Below are 16,399 nucleotides of genomic sequence, written 5' to 3'. Positions count from 1 at the left end.
CCCCTACAAGTGTATTGTATATACCAGATATACTGCCCCCCTACAAGTGTATTGTATATACCAGATATACTGCCCCCCTACAAGTGTATTGTATATACCAGATATACCCCAACCCTACAAGTGTATTGTATATACCAGATATACCCCCCCCCTACAAGTGTATTGTATATACCAGATATACCCCCCCCCCCCCTACAAGTGTATTGTATATACCAGATATACCCCAACCCCCCTACAAGTGTATTGTATATACCAGATATACCCCAACCCCCCTACAAGTGTATTGTCTGGACCTGGGACCGCGCTGATCACTCCTTGGCGCCGTGACACGCGGTTGTCTGCGATGGTTAAATGGGTTCTCCGGTGCTTAGACCTCTTATATCGAAAGGATAGGGGATAAGATGCCTGATCGCAGGAGTCCCGCCGCTGGGGACCCCCGGGATCTTGCATGCGGACCCCGTTTGTACTCGCTTAGTGTTCGCTCCGGGTCTGATTACTGACGACCACAGGGCCGGCGGAGTGTTACGTCATGCTCCGCCCCTCAATGCAAGCCTATGGGAGGGGGCGTGACAGCTATCACGCTCCGGGGACTGATTACAAACAGGGTGCCGCATGCAAGATCCCGGGGGTCCCCAGCGGAGGTACTCCCACGATCAGGTATCTTATCCCCTTTAAAGTTCCTGATGGATATATCCGCCATGTTGTGGGAATAATCACCCGCTCATGGCCAATATATCCATCACTGGGCGATCATAAACACTGGTATATATTGTTGTGGGGGGGGGGGGGGGGGGTCGCCAGCATTTCTGCAGTATCGGTGTCTGTTGTGATGCCAATGTATACTGGAGCGGTGTCATTCAGAAATGATTGGAGCCACTACAGTATATGTCAGCACCACTCTCACAGGACGCTGATGGATACCTCTAACATACATGAACGGGACGAATGCCCCCGGCAGACACAAGGGTGAGATGACTGCTGCGGATGGTGAGCTCAGTGTGTCGGCTCAGGATAGGATGCGCCGAGCTCGTGGATCATATAAACCCAATGGAGAAGAAGAAATCCCACCACCAGCGGCTTCGATGCAATGACAATGATTTATTAGTAATACAGTAAGTATAGACGTTACAAGACGCGTTTCTGCAAATGTAGCCTCTCAATCTTATGTGTCGGCTCATGACTGCCTGCGGGAAATCCACTGTAATGAGAGGACACAGATACCCAGCCGCAGCAGAGAGCTCATGATCATGACTGCCTGCGGGAAATCCACTGTAATGAGTGGACACAGATACCCAGCCGCAGCAGAGAGCTCATGATCATGACTGCCTGCGGGAAATCCACTGTAATGAGTGGACACAGATACCCAGCCGCAGCAGAGAGCTCATGATCATGACTGCCTGCGGGAAATCCACTGTAATGAGTGGACACAGATACCCAGCCGCAGCAGAGAGCTCATGATCATGACTGCCTGCGGGAAATCCACTGTAATGAGTGGACACAGATACCCAGCCGCAGCAGAGAGCTCATGATCATGACTGCCTGCGGGAAATCCACTGTAATGAGTGGACACAGATACCCAGCCGCAGCAGAGAGCTCATGATCATGACTGCCTGCAGGAAATCCACTGTAATGAGTGGACACAGATACCCAGCCGCAGCAGGGAGCTCATGATCATGACTGCCTGCGGGAAATCCACTGTAATGAGTGGACACAGATACCCAGCCGCAGCAGGGAGCTCATGATCATGACTGCCTGCGGGAAATCCACCGTAATGAGTGGACACAGATACCCAGCCGCAGCAGGGAGCTCATGATCATGACTGCCGGCGGGAAAGCCACCGTAATGAGTGGACACAGATACCCAGCCGCAGCAGGGAGCTCATTATCGTGACTGCTGGCAGGCATCCGAAGCGTGATTTTTTTTACATTTTTTATGCTTTGGGATACTTAGTATTCCAAAGCATTGCAGTTATATGCTGCCTGTCAGTTTTACACTAGCAGGCAGCATATCAAGAAGCGCCTCTGGCACATCCTGATAACCGGGGCAGACCTGGGGGTGCTTGTAAACCCACGGGCTTCCCAGGTAACTGGCAGCACCCTGCCATCATTGCGGGGTGCTGCAGGACAGAGACAGAGGGAGCCTCATCCCTCTGTCAAACTCCTTACAGCTCACGATCGCTTCTGACCATGGCTGTAAGGGTTAAACTATTGGGACCGAAGTTTACCTCGGTCCCAGGAGTGCGGCAGGGTCCCAGCTGTGTTAAAGTCCCTGCCACACACTGGGCAGTACCCACGAGAACCATGGACTTGTGTACTCATCCAGGTGCGGGAATGTGCATCCCCCCCGGACGTGTATACACGTCCATGGTCGTTAATGGGTTAACCAACACAATGTGACTCCAAGTCACTGACACTTGTGTGAGATCCCACTGTCCACTCAGGAAGAACAATGATTGACAATCAATTTCACATGGAACAGACAACACGTGGAATTTATAGGCAAGACACCCCCAATAAAGGAGTGGTTCTGCAGGTGGTGATCACAGACCACTTCTCAGTTCCTATGCTTCCTGGCTGATGTTTTGGTCACTTTTGAATGCTGGCGGTGCTTTCACTCTAGTGGTAGCATGAGACGGAGTCTACAACCCACACAAGTGGCTCAGGTAGTGCAGCTCATCCAGGATGGCACATCAATGCGAGCTGTGGCAAGAAGGTTGGCTGTGTCTGTCAGTGTAGTGTCCAGAGCATGGAGGCGCTACCAGGAGACAGGCCAGTACATCAGGAGACGTGGAGGAGGCCGTAGGAGGGTAACAACCCAGCAGCAGGACCGCTACCTCCGCCTTTGTGCCAGGAGGAGCAGGAGGAGCACTGCCAGAACCCTGCAAAATGACCTCCAGCAGGACACAAATGTGCATGTGTCCACTCAAACGGTCAGAAACAGACTCCATGAGGGGGTATGAGGGCCTGACGTCCACAGGTGGGGGTGGTATGAGGGCCCGACGTCCACAGGTGAGGGTGGTATGAGGGCCCGACGTCCACAGGTGGGGGTTGTGCCCAACACCGTGCAGGACATTTGGCATTTGCCAGAGAACACCAAGATTGGCAAACTGGCCACTGGCGCCCGGTGCTCTTCACAGATGAAAGCAGGTTCACACTGAGCACGTGTGACAGAGTCTGGAGACGCCGTGGAGAACGTTCTGCTGCCTCCAACATCCTCCAGCATGACCGGTTTGGCGGTGGGTCAGTAATTGTGTGGGGTGGCATTTCTTTGGGGGGCTGCACAGCCGTCCATGTGTTGCCAGAGGTAGTCTGACTGCCATGAAGTACTGAGATGAGACCCTCAGACCCCTTGTGAGACCATATGCTGGTGCGGTTGGGTTCCTCCTAATACAAGACAATGCTAGACCTCATGTGGCTGGAGTGTGTCAGCAGTTCCTACAAGAGGAAGGCATTGATGCTATGGACTGGCCGCCCGTTCCCCTGAACCCGATTGGGCACATCTGGGACGTCTCGCTCCATCCACCACAGACTGTCCAGGAGTTGGCGGATGCTTTAGTCCAGGTCTGGGAGGACATCCCTCAGGAGACCATCCTCCACCTCATCAGGATCATGCCCAGGCGGGGAGGTCATACGGGCACGTGGAGGCCACACACACTACTGAGCCTCATTGGGACTTGTATAAGGACATTACATAAAGTTGGATCAGCCTGTAGTGGGGTTTTCCACTGTGATTTTGAGTGTAACTCCATATCCAGACCTCCAGGGGTTAATGATTTCCATGGATAATTTTTGGTGATTTTGTTGTCACATTCAATTATGTAAAGGGGAAAAGATTTCATACGATTAGTTCATTCAGATCAGGACGTGTTATCGCAGGGAGACCTTTATATTCTTGAGCAGTGTAGTACATCATGTGACTGATATCCTCTTATAACGCTCCAGTACTGATATAATCTCTATATATTACATCACATGTGATATCAGCCGCTCCTCTTATAACGCTCCAGTACTGATATAATCTCTATATATTACATCATATGTGATATCAGCCGCTCCTCTTATAACGCTCCAGTACTGATATAATCTCTATATATTACATCATATGTGATGATATCAGCCGCTCCTCTTATAACGCTCCAGTACTGATATAATCTCTATATATTACATCATATGTGATGATATCAGCCGCTCCTCTTATAATGCTCCAGTACTGATATAATCTATATATTACATCATATGTGATGATATCAGCCGCTCCTCTTATAACGCTCCAGTACTGATATAACCTCTATATATTACATCATATGTGATATCAGCCGCTCCTCTTATAACGCTCCAGTACTGATATAACCTCTATATATTACATCATATGTGATGATATCAGCCGCTCCTCTTATAACGCTCCAGTACTGATATCAGTCACATATGTAATATATAGAGGTTATATCAGTACTGGAGCGTTATAAGAGGAGCGGCTGATATCAGTCACATATGTAATATATAGAGGTTATATCAGCCGCTCCTCTTATAACGCTCCAGTACTGATATAACCTCTATATATATTACATCATATGTGATGATATCAGCCGCTCCTCTTATAACGCTCCAGTACTGATATAATCTCTATATATTACATCATATGTGATATCAGCCGCTCCTCTTATAACGCTCCAGTACTGATATAACCTCTATATATTACATCATATGTGATGATATCAGCCGCTCCTCTTATAACGCTCCAGTACTGATATAACCTCTATATATTACATCATATGTGATGATATCAGCCGCTCCTCTTATAACGCTCCAGTACTGATATAATCTCTATATATTACATTATATGTGATGATATCAGCCGCTCCTCTTATAACGCTCCAGTACTGATATAACCTCTATATATTACATCATATGTGATATAATCTCTATATAAGGGGAGCGGATAATATCAGTACTGGAGCGTTAAAAGGGGAGCGGATAATATCACATATGATGTAATATATAGAGGTTATATCAGTACTGGAGCGTTATAAGAGGAGCGGCTGATATCATCACATATGATGTAATATATATAGAGGTTATATCAGTACTGGAGCGTTATAAGAGGAGCGGCTGATATCATCACATATGATGTAATATATATAGAGGTTATATCAGTACTGGAGCGTTATAAGAGGAGCGGCTGATATCATCACATATGATGTAATATATAGAGATTATATCAGTACTGGAGCGTTATATTACATCATATGTGATATCATCCGCTCCTCTTATAACGCTCCAGTACTGATATAACCTCTATATATTACATCATATGTGATATCAGCCGCTCCTCTTATAACGCTCCAGTACTGATATAATCTCTATATATTACATCATACGTGATATCAGCCGCTCCTCTTATAACGCTCCAGTACTGATATAATCTCTATATATTACATCATATGTGATATCAGCCGCTCCTCTTATAACGCTCCAGTACTGATATAATCTCTATATATTACATCATATGTGATATCAGCCGCTCCTCTTATAACGCTCCAGTACTGATATAATCTCTATATATTACATCATATGTGATATCAGCCGCTCCTCTTATAACGCTCCAGTACTGATATAACCTCTATATATTACATCATGTGACTGATCTCACTGGATGATGTCATGTCTGGCGGCTCCTGTCAGCGGCCGGCACTCACCTGCTGTTTCCCGGTCAGCCCGTACCTCCCGATGATCTTCCTCATCTCCTCCTTCTCCTTGATGTCGGGGTAACACTTCATCATGTACTCCAGGGGGGACAGGTCCAGCTCCAGCTGCTCCGTCAGGTGCTGATGGTATCGGCCGATCTTCACATGAGAATGTTTCCGGATCATTCCATCTGAAGGCAGCAGCTGCACATACACGTGGGGAAGGTGGGGTCAGAAAAGACAAGACAAGAGGGGGGGGTAAGAAAAGACCAGATGGGGAGGGGGCGGGGGCCTCAGAGAAGACTAGATGGGGGGGGGCGGGGGGCCTCAGAGAAGACAAGATGGGGGCGGGGGGCCTCAGAGAAGACAAGATGGGGGCGGGGGCCTCAGAGAAGACAAGATGGGGGCGGGGGCCTCAGAGAAGACAAGATGGGGGGGGGGCTCAGAGAAGACAAGATGGGGGGGGGGCTCAGAGAAGACAAGATGGGGGCGGGGGCCTCAGAGAAGACAAGATGGGGGCGGGGGCCTCAGAGAAGACAAGATGGGGGCGGGGGCCTCAGAGAAGACAAGATGGGGGGGGCCTCAGAGAAGACAAGATGGGGGCGGGGGCCTCAGAGAAGACAAGATGGGGGGGGCCTCAGAGAAGACAAGATGGGGGGGGCCTCAGAGAAGACAAGATGGGGGCGGGGGCTCAGAGAAGACAAGATAGGGCGGGGCTCAGAGAAGACATGATGGGGGCGGGGGCCTCAGAGAAGACAAGATGGGGGCGGGGGCCTCAGAGAAGACAAGATGGGGCGGGGCTCAGAGAAGACATGATGGGGGCGGGGGCCTCAGAGAAGACAAGATGGGGGCGGGGGCCTCAGAGAAGACAAGATGGGGGCGGGGGCCTCAGAGAAGACAAGATGGGGGCGGGGGCCTCAGAGAAGACAAGATGGGGGGGGCCTCAGAGAAGACAAGATGGGGGCGAGGGCCTCAGAGAAAACAAGATGGGGGCGGGGCTCAGAGAAGACAAGATGGCGGAGAGGTAACACGGCACAGAAGACGCCTCTCACCTCCCCTGTCAGCAGCTTTAATAAGGTGGATTTTCCGGCCCCGTTAGGACCCACAAGGGCCACTCTGGTGTCCAGGTCTATTCCAAACTCCAGGTTCTTATAGATGAGCGGCTGAATGATGGAGACAGAGATAAGCGTTACACAGGCACTCACAAGGGGGTGGGGACTATATAGGGGCGGGGCCTATCTGGCACTTACCCCATCGGCGGTGTATCGGAAGCTGACGTTCTGCACCATGATGACCGGGGGAGGGATCTTACCACAGGACGGGAAGCAAAACGACAGAGTCTGAAATACAAGGAAGAGGTCAGCGACCACCGGTCAGTCCTGAGCCCGAAACACCACCACTAGGGGGAGCTGTTACTATGACTGATCTGTGTGTAGGATCCTGCACCATCACTAGGGGGAGCTGTTACTATGACATATGTGTAGGATCCTGCACCACCACTAGGGGGAGCTGTTACTATGACATATGTGTAGGATCCTGCACCACCACTAGGGGGAGCTGTTACTATGACATATGTGTAGGATCCTGCACCACCACTAGGGGGAGCTGTTACTATGACTGATCTGTGTGTGGGATCCTGCACCACCACTAGGGGGAGCTGTTACTATGACATATGTGTAGGATCCTGCACCACCACTAGGGGGAGCTGTTACTATGACATATGTGTAGGATCCTGCACCACCACTAGGGGGAGCTGTTACTATGACATATGTGTAGGATCCTGCACCACCACTAGGGGGAGCTGTTACTATGACATATGTGTAGGATCCTGCACCACCACTAGGGGGAGCTGTTACTATGACATATGTGTAGGATCCTGCACCACCACTAGGGGGAGCTGTTACTATGACATATGTGTAGGATCCTGCACCACCACTAGGGGGAGCTGTTACTATGACTGATCTGTGTGTAGGATCCTGCACCACCACTAGGGGGAGCTGTTACTATGACTGATCTGTGTGTAGGATCCTGCACCACCACTAGGGAGAGCTGTTACTATGACTGATCTGTGTGTAGGATCCTGCACCACCACTAGGGGGAGCTGTTACTATGACTGATCTGTGTGTAAGATCCTGCACCATCACTAGGGAGAGCTGTTACTATGACATATGTGTAGGATCCTGCACCACCACTAGGGGGAGCTGTTACTATGACATATGTGTAGGATCCTGCACCATCACTAGGGGGAGCTGTTACTATGACTGATCTGTGTGTAGGATCCTGCACCACCACTAGGGGGAGCTGTTACTATGACTGATATGTGTGTAAGATCCTGCACCATCACTAGGGAGAGCTGTTACTATGACATATGTGTAGGATCCTGCACCACCACTAGGGGGAGCTGTTACTATGACTGATCTGTGTAGGATCCTGCACCATCACTAGGGGGAGCTGTTACTATGACTGATCTGTGTAGGATCCTGCACCACCACTAGGGGGAGCTGTTACTATGACTGATCTGTGTGTAGGATCCTGCACCACCACTAGGGGGAGCTGTTACTATGACTGATCTGTGTGTAGGATCCTGCACCACCACTAGGGGGAGCTGTTACTATGACTGATCTGTGTGTAAGATCCTGCACCATCACTAGGGAGAGCTGTTACTATGACATATGTGTAGGATCCTGCACCACCACTAGGGGGAGCTGTTACTATGACATATGTGTAGGATCCTGCACCATCACTAGGGGGAGCTGTTACTATGACTGATCTGTGTGTAGGATCCTGCACCACCACTAGGGGGAGCTGTTACTATGACTGATATGTGTGTAAGATCCTGCACCATCACTAGGGAGAGCTGTTACTATGACATATGTGTAGGATCCTGCACCACCACTAGGGGGAGCTGTTACTATGACTGATCTGTGTAGGATCCTGCACCATCACTAGGGGGAGCTGTTACTATGACTGATCTGTGTGTAGGATCCTGCACCACCACTAGGGGGAGCTGTTACTATGACTGATCTGTGTGTAGGATCCTGCACCACCACTAGGGGGAGCTGTTACTATGACTGATATGTGTGTAAGATCCTGCACCATCACTAGGGAGAGCTGTTACTATGACATTTGTGTAGGATCCTGCACCACCACTAGGGGGAGCTGTTACTGTGACATATGTGTAGGATCCTGCACCATCACTAGGGGGAGCTGTTACTATGACTGATCTGTGTGTAGGATCCTGCACCACCACTAGGGGGAGCTGTTACTATGACATATGTGTAGGATCCTGCACCATCACTAGGGGGAGCTGTTACTATGACATATGTGTAGGATCCTGCACCACCACTAGGGGGAGCTGTTACTATGACATATGTGTAGGATCCTGCACCACCACTAGGGGGAGCTGTTACTATGACATATGTGTAGGATCCTGCACCACCACTAGGGGGAGCTGTTACTATGACATATGTGTAGGATCCTGCACCACCACTAGGGGGAGCTGTTACTATGACATATGTGTAGGATCCTGCACCACCACTAGGGGGAGCTGTTACTATGACTGATCTGTGTGTAGGATCCTGCACCACCACTAGGGGGAGCTGTTACTATGACTGATCTGTGTAGGATCCTGCACCACCACTAGGGGGAGCTGTTACTATGACTGATCTGTGTAGGATCCTGCACCACCACTAGGGGGAGCTGTTACTATGACATATGTGTAGGATCCTGCACCACCACTAGGGGGAGCTGTTACTATGACATATGTGTAGGATCCTGCACCACCACTAGGGGGAGCTGTTACTATGACATATGTGTAGGATCCTGCACCACCACTAGGGGGAGCTGTTACTATGACATATGTGTAGGATCCTGCACCACCACTAGGGGGAGCTGTTACTATGACATATGTGTAGGATCCTGCACCACCACTAGGGGGAGCTGTTACTATGACATATGTGTAGGATCCTGCACCACCACTAGGGGGAGCTGTTACTATGACATATGTGTAGGATCCTGCACCATCACTAGGGGGAGCTGTTACTATGACATATGTGTAGGATCCTGCACCACCACTAGGGGGAGCTGTTACTATGACATATGTGTAGGATCCTGCACCACCACTAGGGGGAGCTGTTACTATGACTGATCTGTGTGTAGGATCCTGCACCACCACTAGGGGGAGCTGTTACTATGACATATGTGTAGGATCCTGCACCATCACTAGGGGGAGCTGTTACTATGACATATGTGTAGGATCCTGCACCACCACTAGGGGGAGCTGTTACTATGACATATGTGTAGGATCCTGCACCACCACTAGGGGGAGCTGTTACTATGACATATGTGTGTAGGATCCTGCACCACCACTAGGGGGAGCTGTTACTATGACTGATCTGTGTGTAGGATCCTGCACCATCACTAGGGGGAGCTGTTACTATGACATATGTGTAGGATCCTGCACCACCACTAGGGGGAGCTGTTACTATGACATATGTGTAGGATCCTGCACCACCACTAGGGGGAGCTGTTACTATGACTGATCTGTGTGTAGGATCCTGCACCACCACTAGGGGGAGCTGTTACTATGACTGATCTGTGTGTAGGATCCTGCACCACCACTAGGGGGAGCTGTTACTGTGACTGATCTGTGTGTAGGATCCTGCACCACCACTAGGGGGAGCTGTTACTATGACATATGTGTAGGATCCTGCACCACCACTAGGAGGAGCTGTTACTATGACTGATCTGTGTGTAGGATCCTGCACCATCACTAGGGGGAGCTGTTACTATGACATATGTGTAGGATCCTGCACCACCACTAGGGGGAGCTGTTACTATGACATATGTGTAGGATCCTGCACCACCACTAGGGGGAGCTGTTACTATGACTGATCTGTGTGTAGGATCCTGCACCACCACTAGGGGGAGCTGTTACTATGACTGATCTGTGTGTAGGATCCTGCACCACCACTAGGGGGAGCTGTTACTGTGACTGATCTGTGTAGGATCCTGCACCACCACTAGGGGGAGCTGTTACTATGACATATGTGTAGGATCCTGCACCACCACTAGGGGGAGCTGTTACTATGACATATGTGTAGGATCCTGCACCACCACTAGGGGGAGCGGTTACTATGACATATGTGTAGGATCCTGCACCACCACTAGGGGGAGCTGTTACTATGACTGATCTGTGTGTAGGATCCTGCACCATCACTAGGGGGAGCTGTTACTATGACATATGTGTAGGATCCTGCACCACCACTAGGGGGAGCTGTTACTATGACATATGTGTAGGATGCTGCACCACCACTAGGGGGAGCTGTTACTATGACTGATCTGTGTGTAGCATCCTGCACCACCACTAGGGGAGCTGTTACTATGACTGATGTGTGGGATCCTGCACCACCACTAGGGGGAGCTGTTACTATGACTGATGTGTGTAGGATCCTGCACCATCACTAGGGGGAGCTGTTCCTATGACTGATCTGTGTGTAGGATCCTGCACCACCACTAGGGGGAGCTGTTACTATGACATATGTGTAGGATCCTGCACCACCACTAGGGGGAGCTGTTCCTATGACATATGTGTAGGATCCTGCACCACCACTAGGGGGAGCCTGTTACTATGACTGATCTGTGTAGGATCCTGCACCACCACTAGGGGGAGCTGTTACTATGACATATGTGTAGGATCCTGCACCACCACTAGGGGGAGCTGTTACTATGACATATGTGTAGGATCCTGCACCAACCACTAGGGGGAGCTGTTACTATGACATATGTGTAGGATCCTGCACCACCACTAGGGGGAGCTGTTACTATGACTGATCTGTGTGTAGCATCCTGCACCCACCACTAGGGGAGCTGTTACTATGACTGATGTGTGGGATCCTGCACACCACTAGGGGGAGCTGTTACTATGACTGATGTGTGTAGGATCCTGCACCATCACTAGGGGAGCTGTTCCTATGACTGATCTGTGTGTAGGATCCTGCACCACCACTAGGGGGAGCTGTTCCTATGACATATGTGTAGGATCCTGCACCATCACTAGGGGGAGCTGTTACTATGACATATGTGTAGGATCCTGCACCACCACTAGGGGGAGCTGTTACTATGGACTGATCTGTGTAGGATCCTGCACCACCACTAGGGGGAGCTGTTACTATGACATATGTGTAGGATCCTGCACCACCACTAGGGGGAGCTGTTACTATGACATATGTGTAGGATCCTGCACCACCACTAGGGGGAGCTGTTACTATGACATATGTGTAGGATCCTGCACCACCACTAGGGGGAGCTGTTACTATGACTGATCTGTGTGTAGCATCCTGCACCACCACTAGGGGGAGCTGTTACTATGACATATGTGTAGGATCCTGCACCACCACTAGGGGGAGCTGTTACTATGACATATGTGTAGGATCCTGCACCACCACTAGGGGGAGCTGTTCCTATGACATATGTGTAGGATCCTGCACCATCACTAGGGGGAGCTGTTACTATGACATATGTGTAGGATCCTGCACCATCACTAGGGGGAGCTGTTACTATGACATATGTGTAGGATCCTGCACCACCACTAGGGGGAGCTGTTCCTATGACATATGTGTAGGATCCTGCACCATCACTAGGGGGAGCTGTTACTATGACATATGTGTAGGATCCTGCACCACCACTAGGGGAGCTGTTACTATGACATATGTGTAGGATCCTGCACCACCACTAGGGGAGCTGTTACTATGACTGATGTGTGGGATCCTGCACAGTCACAATCAATGGGGACAATCAGGGTAAACAGACAACCACCCACCCACACGGGCCCCCCCCTACCTTGTCATTGACCACCCGCTCGGTCAGTCCTGATGACATCATCTTCTGCAGCGTCTTCTCTTTGCTCTGCGCCTGACGCGCTAACTTGGCGCTGCCGTGACCGAACCGGGCAATGTAATTCTGCAGGAAGAACACAAAGACTTTGTTATTTCACCAGCATTTGCTCCGCCTCCCCTCACCCACAAGCTCCTCCCACATGACACTGGGGTGACTCCTCACCTTCATGTGCGCGATCTGATCCTGCTCCCAGTTGAATCTCTTCATCTGATTCTCCTCCAGCTCCAGCCGAGTCTTCACATACTGATCGTAGTTTCCCTGCATAGGAGAGTAGAGATGAGAGAGGGGCCCCCAACGGAAGGAGCGGGCCGACCCCCAATCCCCATCTCCTCCCCCCCCCCCCCCCCCAAGAATGAGCGGGCCGACCCCCAATCCCCATCTCCCCCCCCCCCCAAGAATGAGCGGGCCGACCCCCAACCCCCATCTCCCCCCCCCCCCCCCCCCCCAAGAATGAGCGGGCCGACCCCCAACCCCCATCTCCCCCCCCCCCCCCCAAGAATGAGCGGGCCGACCCCCAATCCCCATCTCCCCCCCCCCCCCAAGAATGAGCGGGCCGACCCCCCCCCCCCCCCCCAAGAATGAGCGGGCCGACCCCCAATCCCCATCTCCCCCCCCCCCCCCCCCAAGAATGAGCGGGCCGACCCCCAATCCCCATCTCCCCCCCCCCCCCAAGAATGAGCGGGCCGACCCCCAATCCCCATCTCCCCCCCCCCCCCCCAAGAATGAGCGGGCCGACCCCCAATCCCCATCTCCCCCTACCCCCCCCCCCCTCCCCAAGAATGAGCGGGCCGACCCCCCAATCCCCATCTCCCCCCCCCCCCAAGAATGAGCGGGCCGACCACCAATCCCCATCTCCCCCCCCCCCCAATCCCCATCTCCCCCCCCCCCCCAAGAATGAGCGGGCCGACCCCCAATCCCCATCTCCCCCCCCCCCCCCCCCAAGAATGAGCGGGCCGACCCCCAATCCCCATCTCCCCCCCCCCCCCCAAGAATGAGCGGGCCGACCCCCAATCCCCATCTCCCCCCCCCCAAGAATGAGCGGGCCGACCCCCAATCCCCATCTCCCCCCCCAAGAATGAGCGGGCCGACCCCCAATCCCCATCTCCCCCCCCAAGAATGAGTGGGCCGACCCCCAATCCCCATCTCCCCCCCCCCCCCCCCAAGAATGGGCGGGCCGACCCCCAATCCCCATCTCCTCCCCCCCCCCCCCCAAGAATGGGGCGGGCCGACCCCCAATCCCCATCTCCTCCCCCCCCCCCCCCAAGAAATGGGCGGGCCGACCCCCAATCCCCATCTCCCCCCCCCCCCCCAAGAATGAGCGGGCCGACCCCCAATCCCTCCATCCCCCCCCCCCCCCCCAAGAATGAGCGGGCCCGACCCCCAATCCCCATCTCCCCCCCCCCCCCCCAAGAATGAGCGGGCCGACCCCCAATCCCCATCCCCCCCCCCCCCCCAAGAATGGGCGGGGCCGACCCCCAATCCCCATCCCCCCCCCCCCCCCCAAGAATGAGCGGGCCGACCCCCAATCCCCATCCCCCCCCCCCAAGAATGAGCGGGCCGACCCCCAATCCCCATCCCCCCCCCCCCCCCCAAGAATGAGCGGGCCGACCCCCAATCCCCATCCCCCCCCCCCCAAAGAATGAGCGGGCCGACCCCCAATCCCCATCTCCCCCACCCCCCCCCCCCAAGAATGGGCGGGGCCGACCTCCAATCCCCAAGAATGAGCGGGCCGACCCCCAATCCCCATCCCCCCCCCTCCCCCCCCCCCCAAGAATGAGCGGGCCGACCCCCAATCCCCATCCCCCCCCCTCCCCCCCCCCCCCCCAAGAATGGGCGGGCCGACCCCCAATCCCCATCTCCTCCCCCCCCCCCCCCAAGAATGGGCGGGCCGACCCCCAATCCCCATCCCCCCCCCCTCCCCCCCCCCCCCCCAAGAATGGGCGGGCCGACCCCCCAATCCCCATCTCCTCCCCCCCCCCCCCCAAGAATGAGCGGGCCGACCCCCAATCCCCATCTCCTCCCCCCTCCCCCTCCAAGAATGAGCGGGCCGACCCCCAATCCCCATCTCCTCCCTCCCCCCCCCCCCCCCAACAATGAGCGGGCTGACCCCCAATCCCCATCTCCTCCCCCCCCCCCCCCAAGAAAGGGCGGGCCGACCCCCAATCCCCATCTCCTCCCACCCCCCACCCCCAAGAATGGGCGGGCCGACCCCCAATCCCCATCCCCCCCCCTCCCCCCCCCCCCCCCAAGAATGAGCGGGCCGACCCCCAATCCCCATCTTCTCCCCCCCTCCCCCTCCAAGAATGGCGGGCCGACCCCCAATCCCCATCTCCTCCCCCCCCCCCCCCCCCCCCCCAAGAATGAGCGGGCTGACCACCAATCCCCATCTCCTCCCCCCCCCTCCAAGAATGAGTGGGCCGACCCCCAATCCCCATCTCCTCCCCCCTCCCCCCCAACCCCAAGAATGAGCGGGCTGACCACCAATCCCCATCTCCTCCCCCCCCCCTCCAAGAATGAGCGGGGCCGACCCCCAATCCCCATCTCCTCCCTCCCCCCCCCCCAACCCCAAGAATGAGCGGGCTGACCACCAATCCCTATCTCCTCCCCCCCCCCCTCCAAGAATGAGCGGGCCGACCCCCAAATCCCCATCTCCTCCCCCCCCTCCAAGAATGAGCGGGCCGACCCCCAATCCCCATCTCCTCCCCCCCCTCCAAGAATGAGCGGGCTGACCACCAATCCCTATCTCCTCCCCCCCCCCCCCCCCCAAGAATGAGCGGGCCGACCCCCAATCCCCATCTCCTCCCTCCCCCCCCCCCAACCCCAAGAATGAGCGGGCTGACCACCAATCCCTATCTCCTCCCCCCCCCTCCAAGAATGAGCGGGCCGACCCCCAATCCCCATCTCCTCCCCCCCCCTCCAAGAATGAGCGGGCTGACCACCAATCCCTATCTCCTCCCCCTCCAAGAATGAGCGGGCCGACCCCCAATCCCCATCTCCTCCCCCCCCCTCCAAGAATGAGCGGGCTGACCACCAATCCCTATCTCCTCCCCCCCCCCTCCAAGAATGAGCGGGCTGACCCCCCAATCCCCATCTCCCCCCCCCCCCCTCCAAGAATGAGCGGGCTGACCCCCAATCCCCATCTCCCCCCCCCCCCCCCCCTCCAAGAGTGAGCGGGCTGACCCCCAATCCCCATCTCCCCCCCCCCCCCCCTCCAAGAATGAGCGGGCTGACCACCAATCCCCATCTCCTCCCCCCCCCTCCAAGAATGAGTGGGCCGACCCCCAATCCCCATCTCCTCCCCCCTCCCCCCCAACCCCAAGAATGAGCGGGCTGACCACCAATCCCCAATCTCCTCCCCCCCCCTCCAAGAATGAGCGGGCCGACCCCCAATCCCCATCTCCTCCCTCCCCCCCCCCCAACCCCAAGAATGAGCGGGCTGACCACCAATCCCTATCTCCTCCCCCCCCCCTCCAAGAATGAGCGGGCCGACCCCTCAATCCCCATCTCCTCCCCCCCCTCCAAGAATGAGCGGGCCGACCCCCAATCCCCATCTCCTCCCCCCCTCCAAGAATGAGCGGGCTGACCACCAATCCCTATCTCCTCCCCCCCCCCCCCCCCCAAGAATGAGCGGGCCGACCCCCAATCCCCATCTCCTCCCTCCCCCCCCCCCAACCCCAAGAATGAGCGGGCTGACCACCAATCCCTATCTCCTCCCCCCCCCTCCAAGAATGAGCGGTGCCGACCCCCCAATCCCCATCTCCTCCCCCCCCCCTCCAAGAATGAGCGGGCTGACCACCAATCCCTATCTCCTCCCCCCTC

General features: G+C 54.6%; 1 protein-coding gene across 1 annotated transcript in view; it reads right to left on the bottom strand.

Moving 5' to 3' along the window:
* The window catches only part of ABCF2 (ATP binding cassette subfamily F member 2), a 58,306-nt gene that overhangs the window by 20,157 nt on the left and 21,750 nt on the right, over positions 1-16,399 (bottom strand). Inside the window, exons 4-8 of the mRNA XM_056554127.1 lie at positions 12,743-12,838; positions 12,524-12,643; positions 6,934-7,023; positions 6,736-6,846; positions 5,696-5,887 (exon numbers count right to left, since the gene is read on the bottom strand). Coding sequence (XP_056410102.1) covers positions 5,696-5,887; positions 6,736-6,846; positions 6,934-7,023; positions 12,524-12,643; positions 12,743-12,838 — 609 coding nt within the window. The remainder of the gene's footprint in view (positions 1-5,695; positions 5,888-6,735; positions 6,847-6,933; positions 7,024-12,523; positions 12,644-12,742; positions 12,839-16,399) is intronic.

Source organism: Hyla sarda, unplaced genomic scaffold (assembly GCF_029499605.1).
Source record: "Hyla sarda isolate aHylSar1 unplaced genomic scaffold, aHylSar1.hap1 scaffold_571, whole genome shotgun sequence".
In the NCBI taxonomy this organism is placed as follows: Eukaryota; Metazoa; Chordata; class Amphibia; order Anura; family Hylidae; genus Hyla; species Hyla sarda.
Note: the sequence above shows the minus strand (reverse complement) of the source record. Positions and strands in the feature narration are given on the sequence as shown.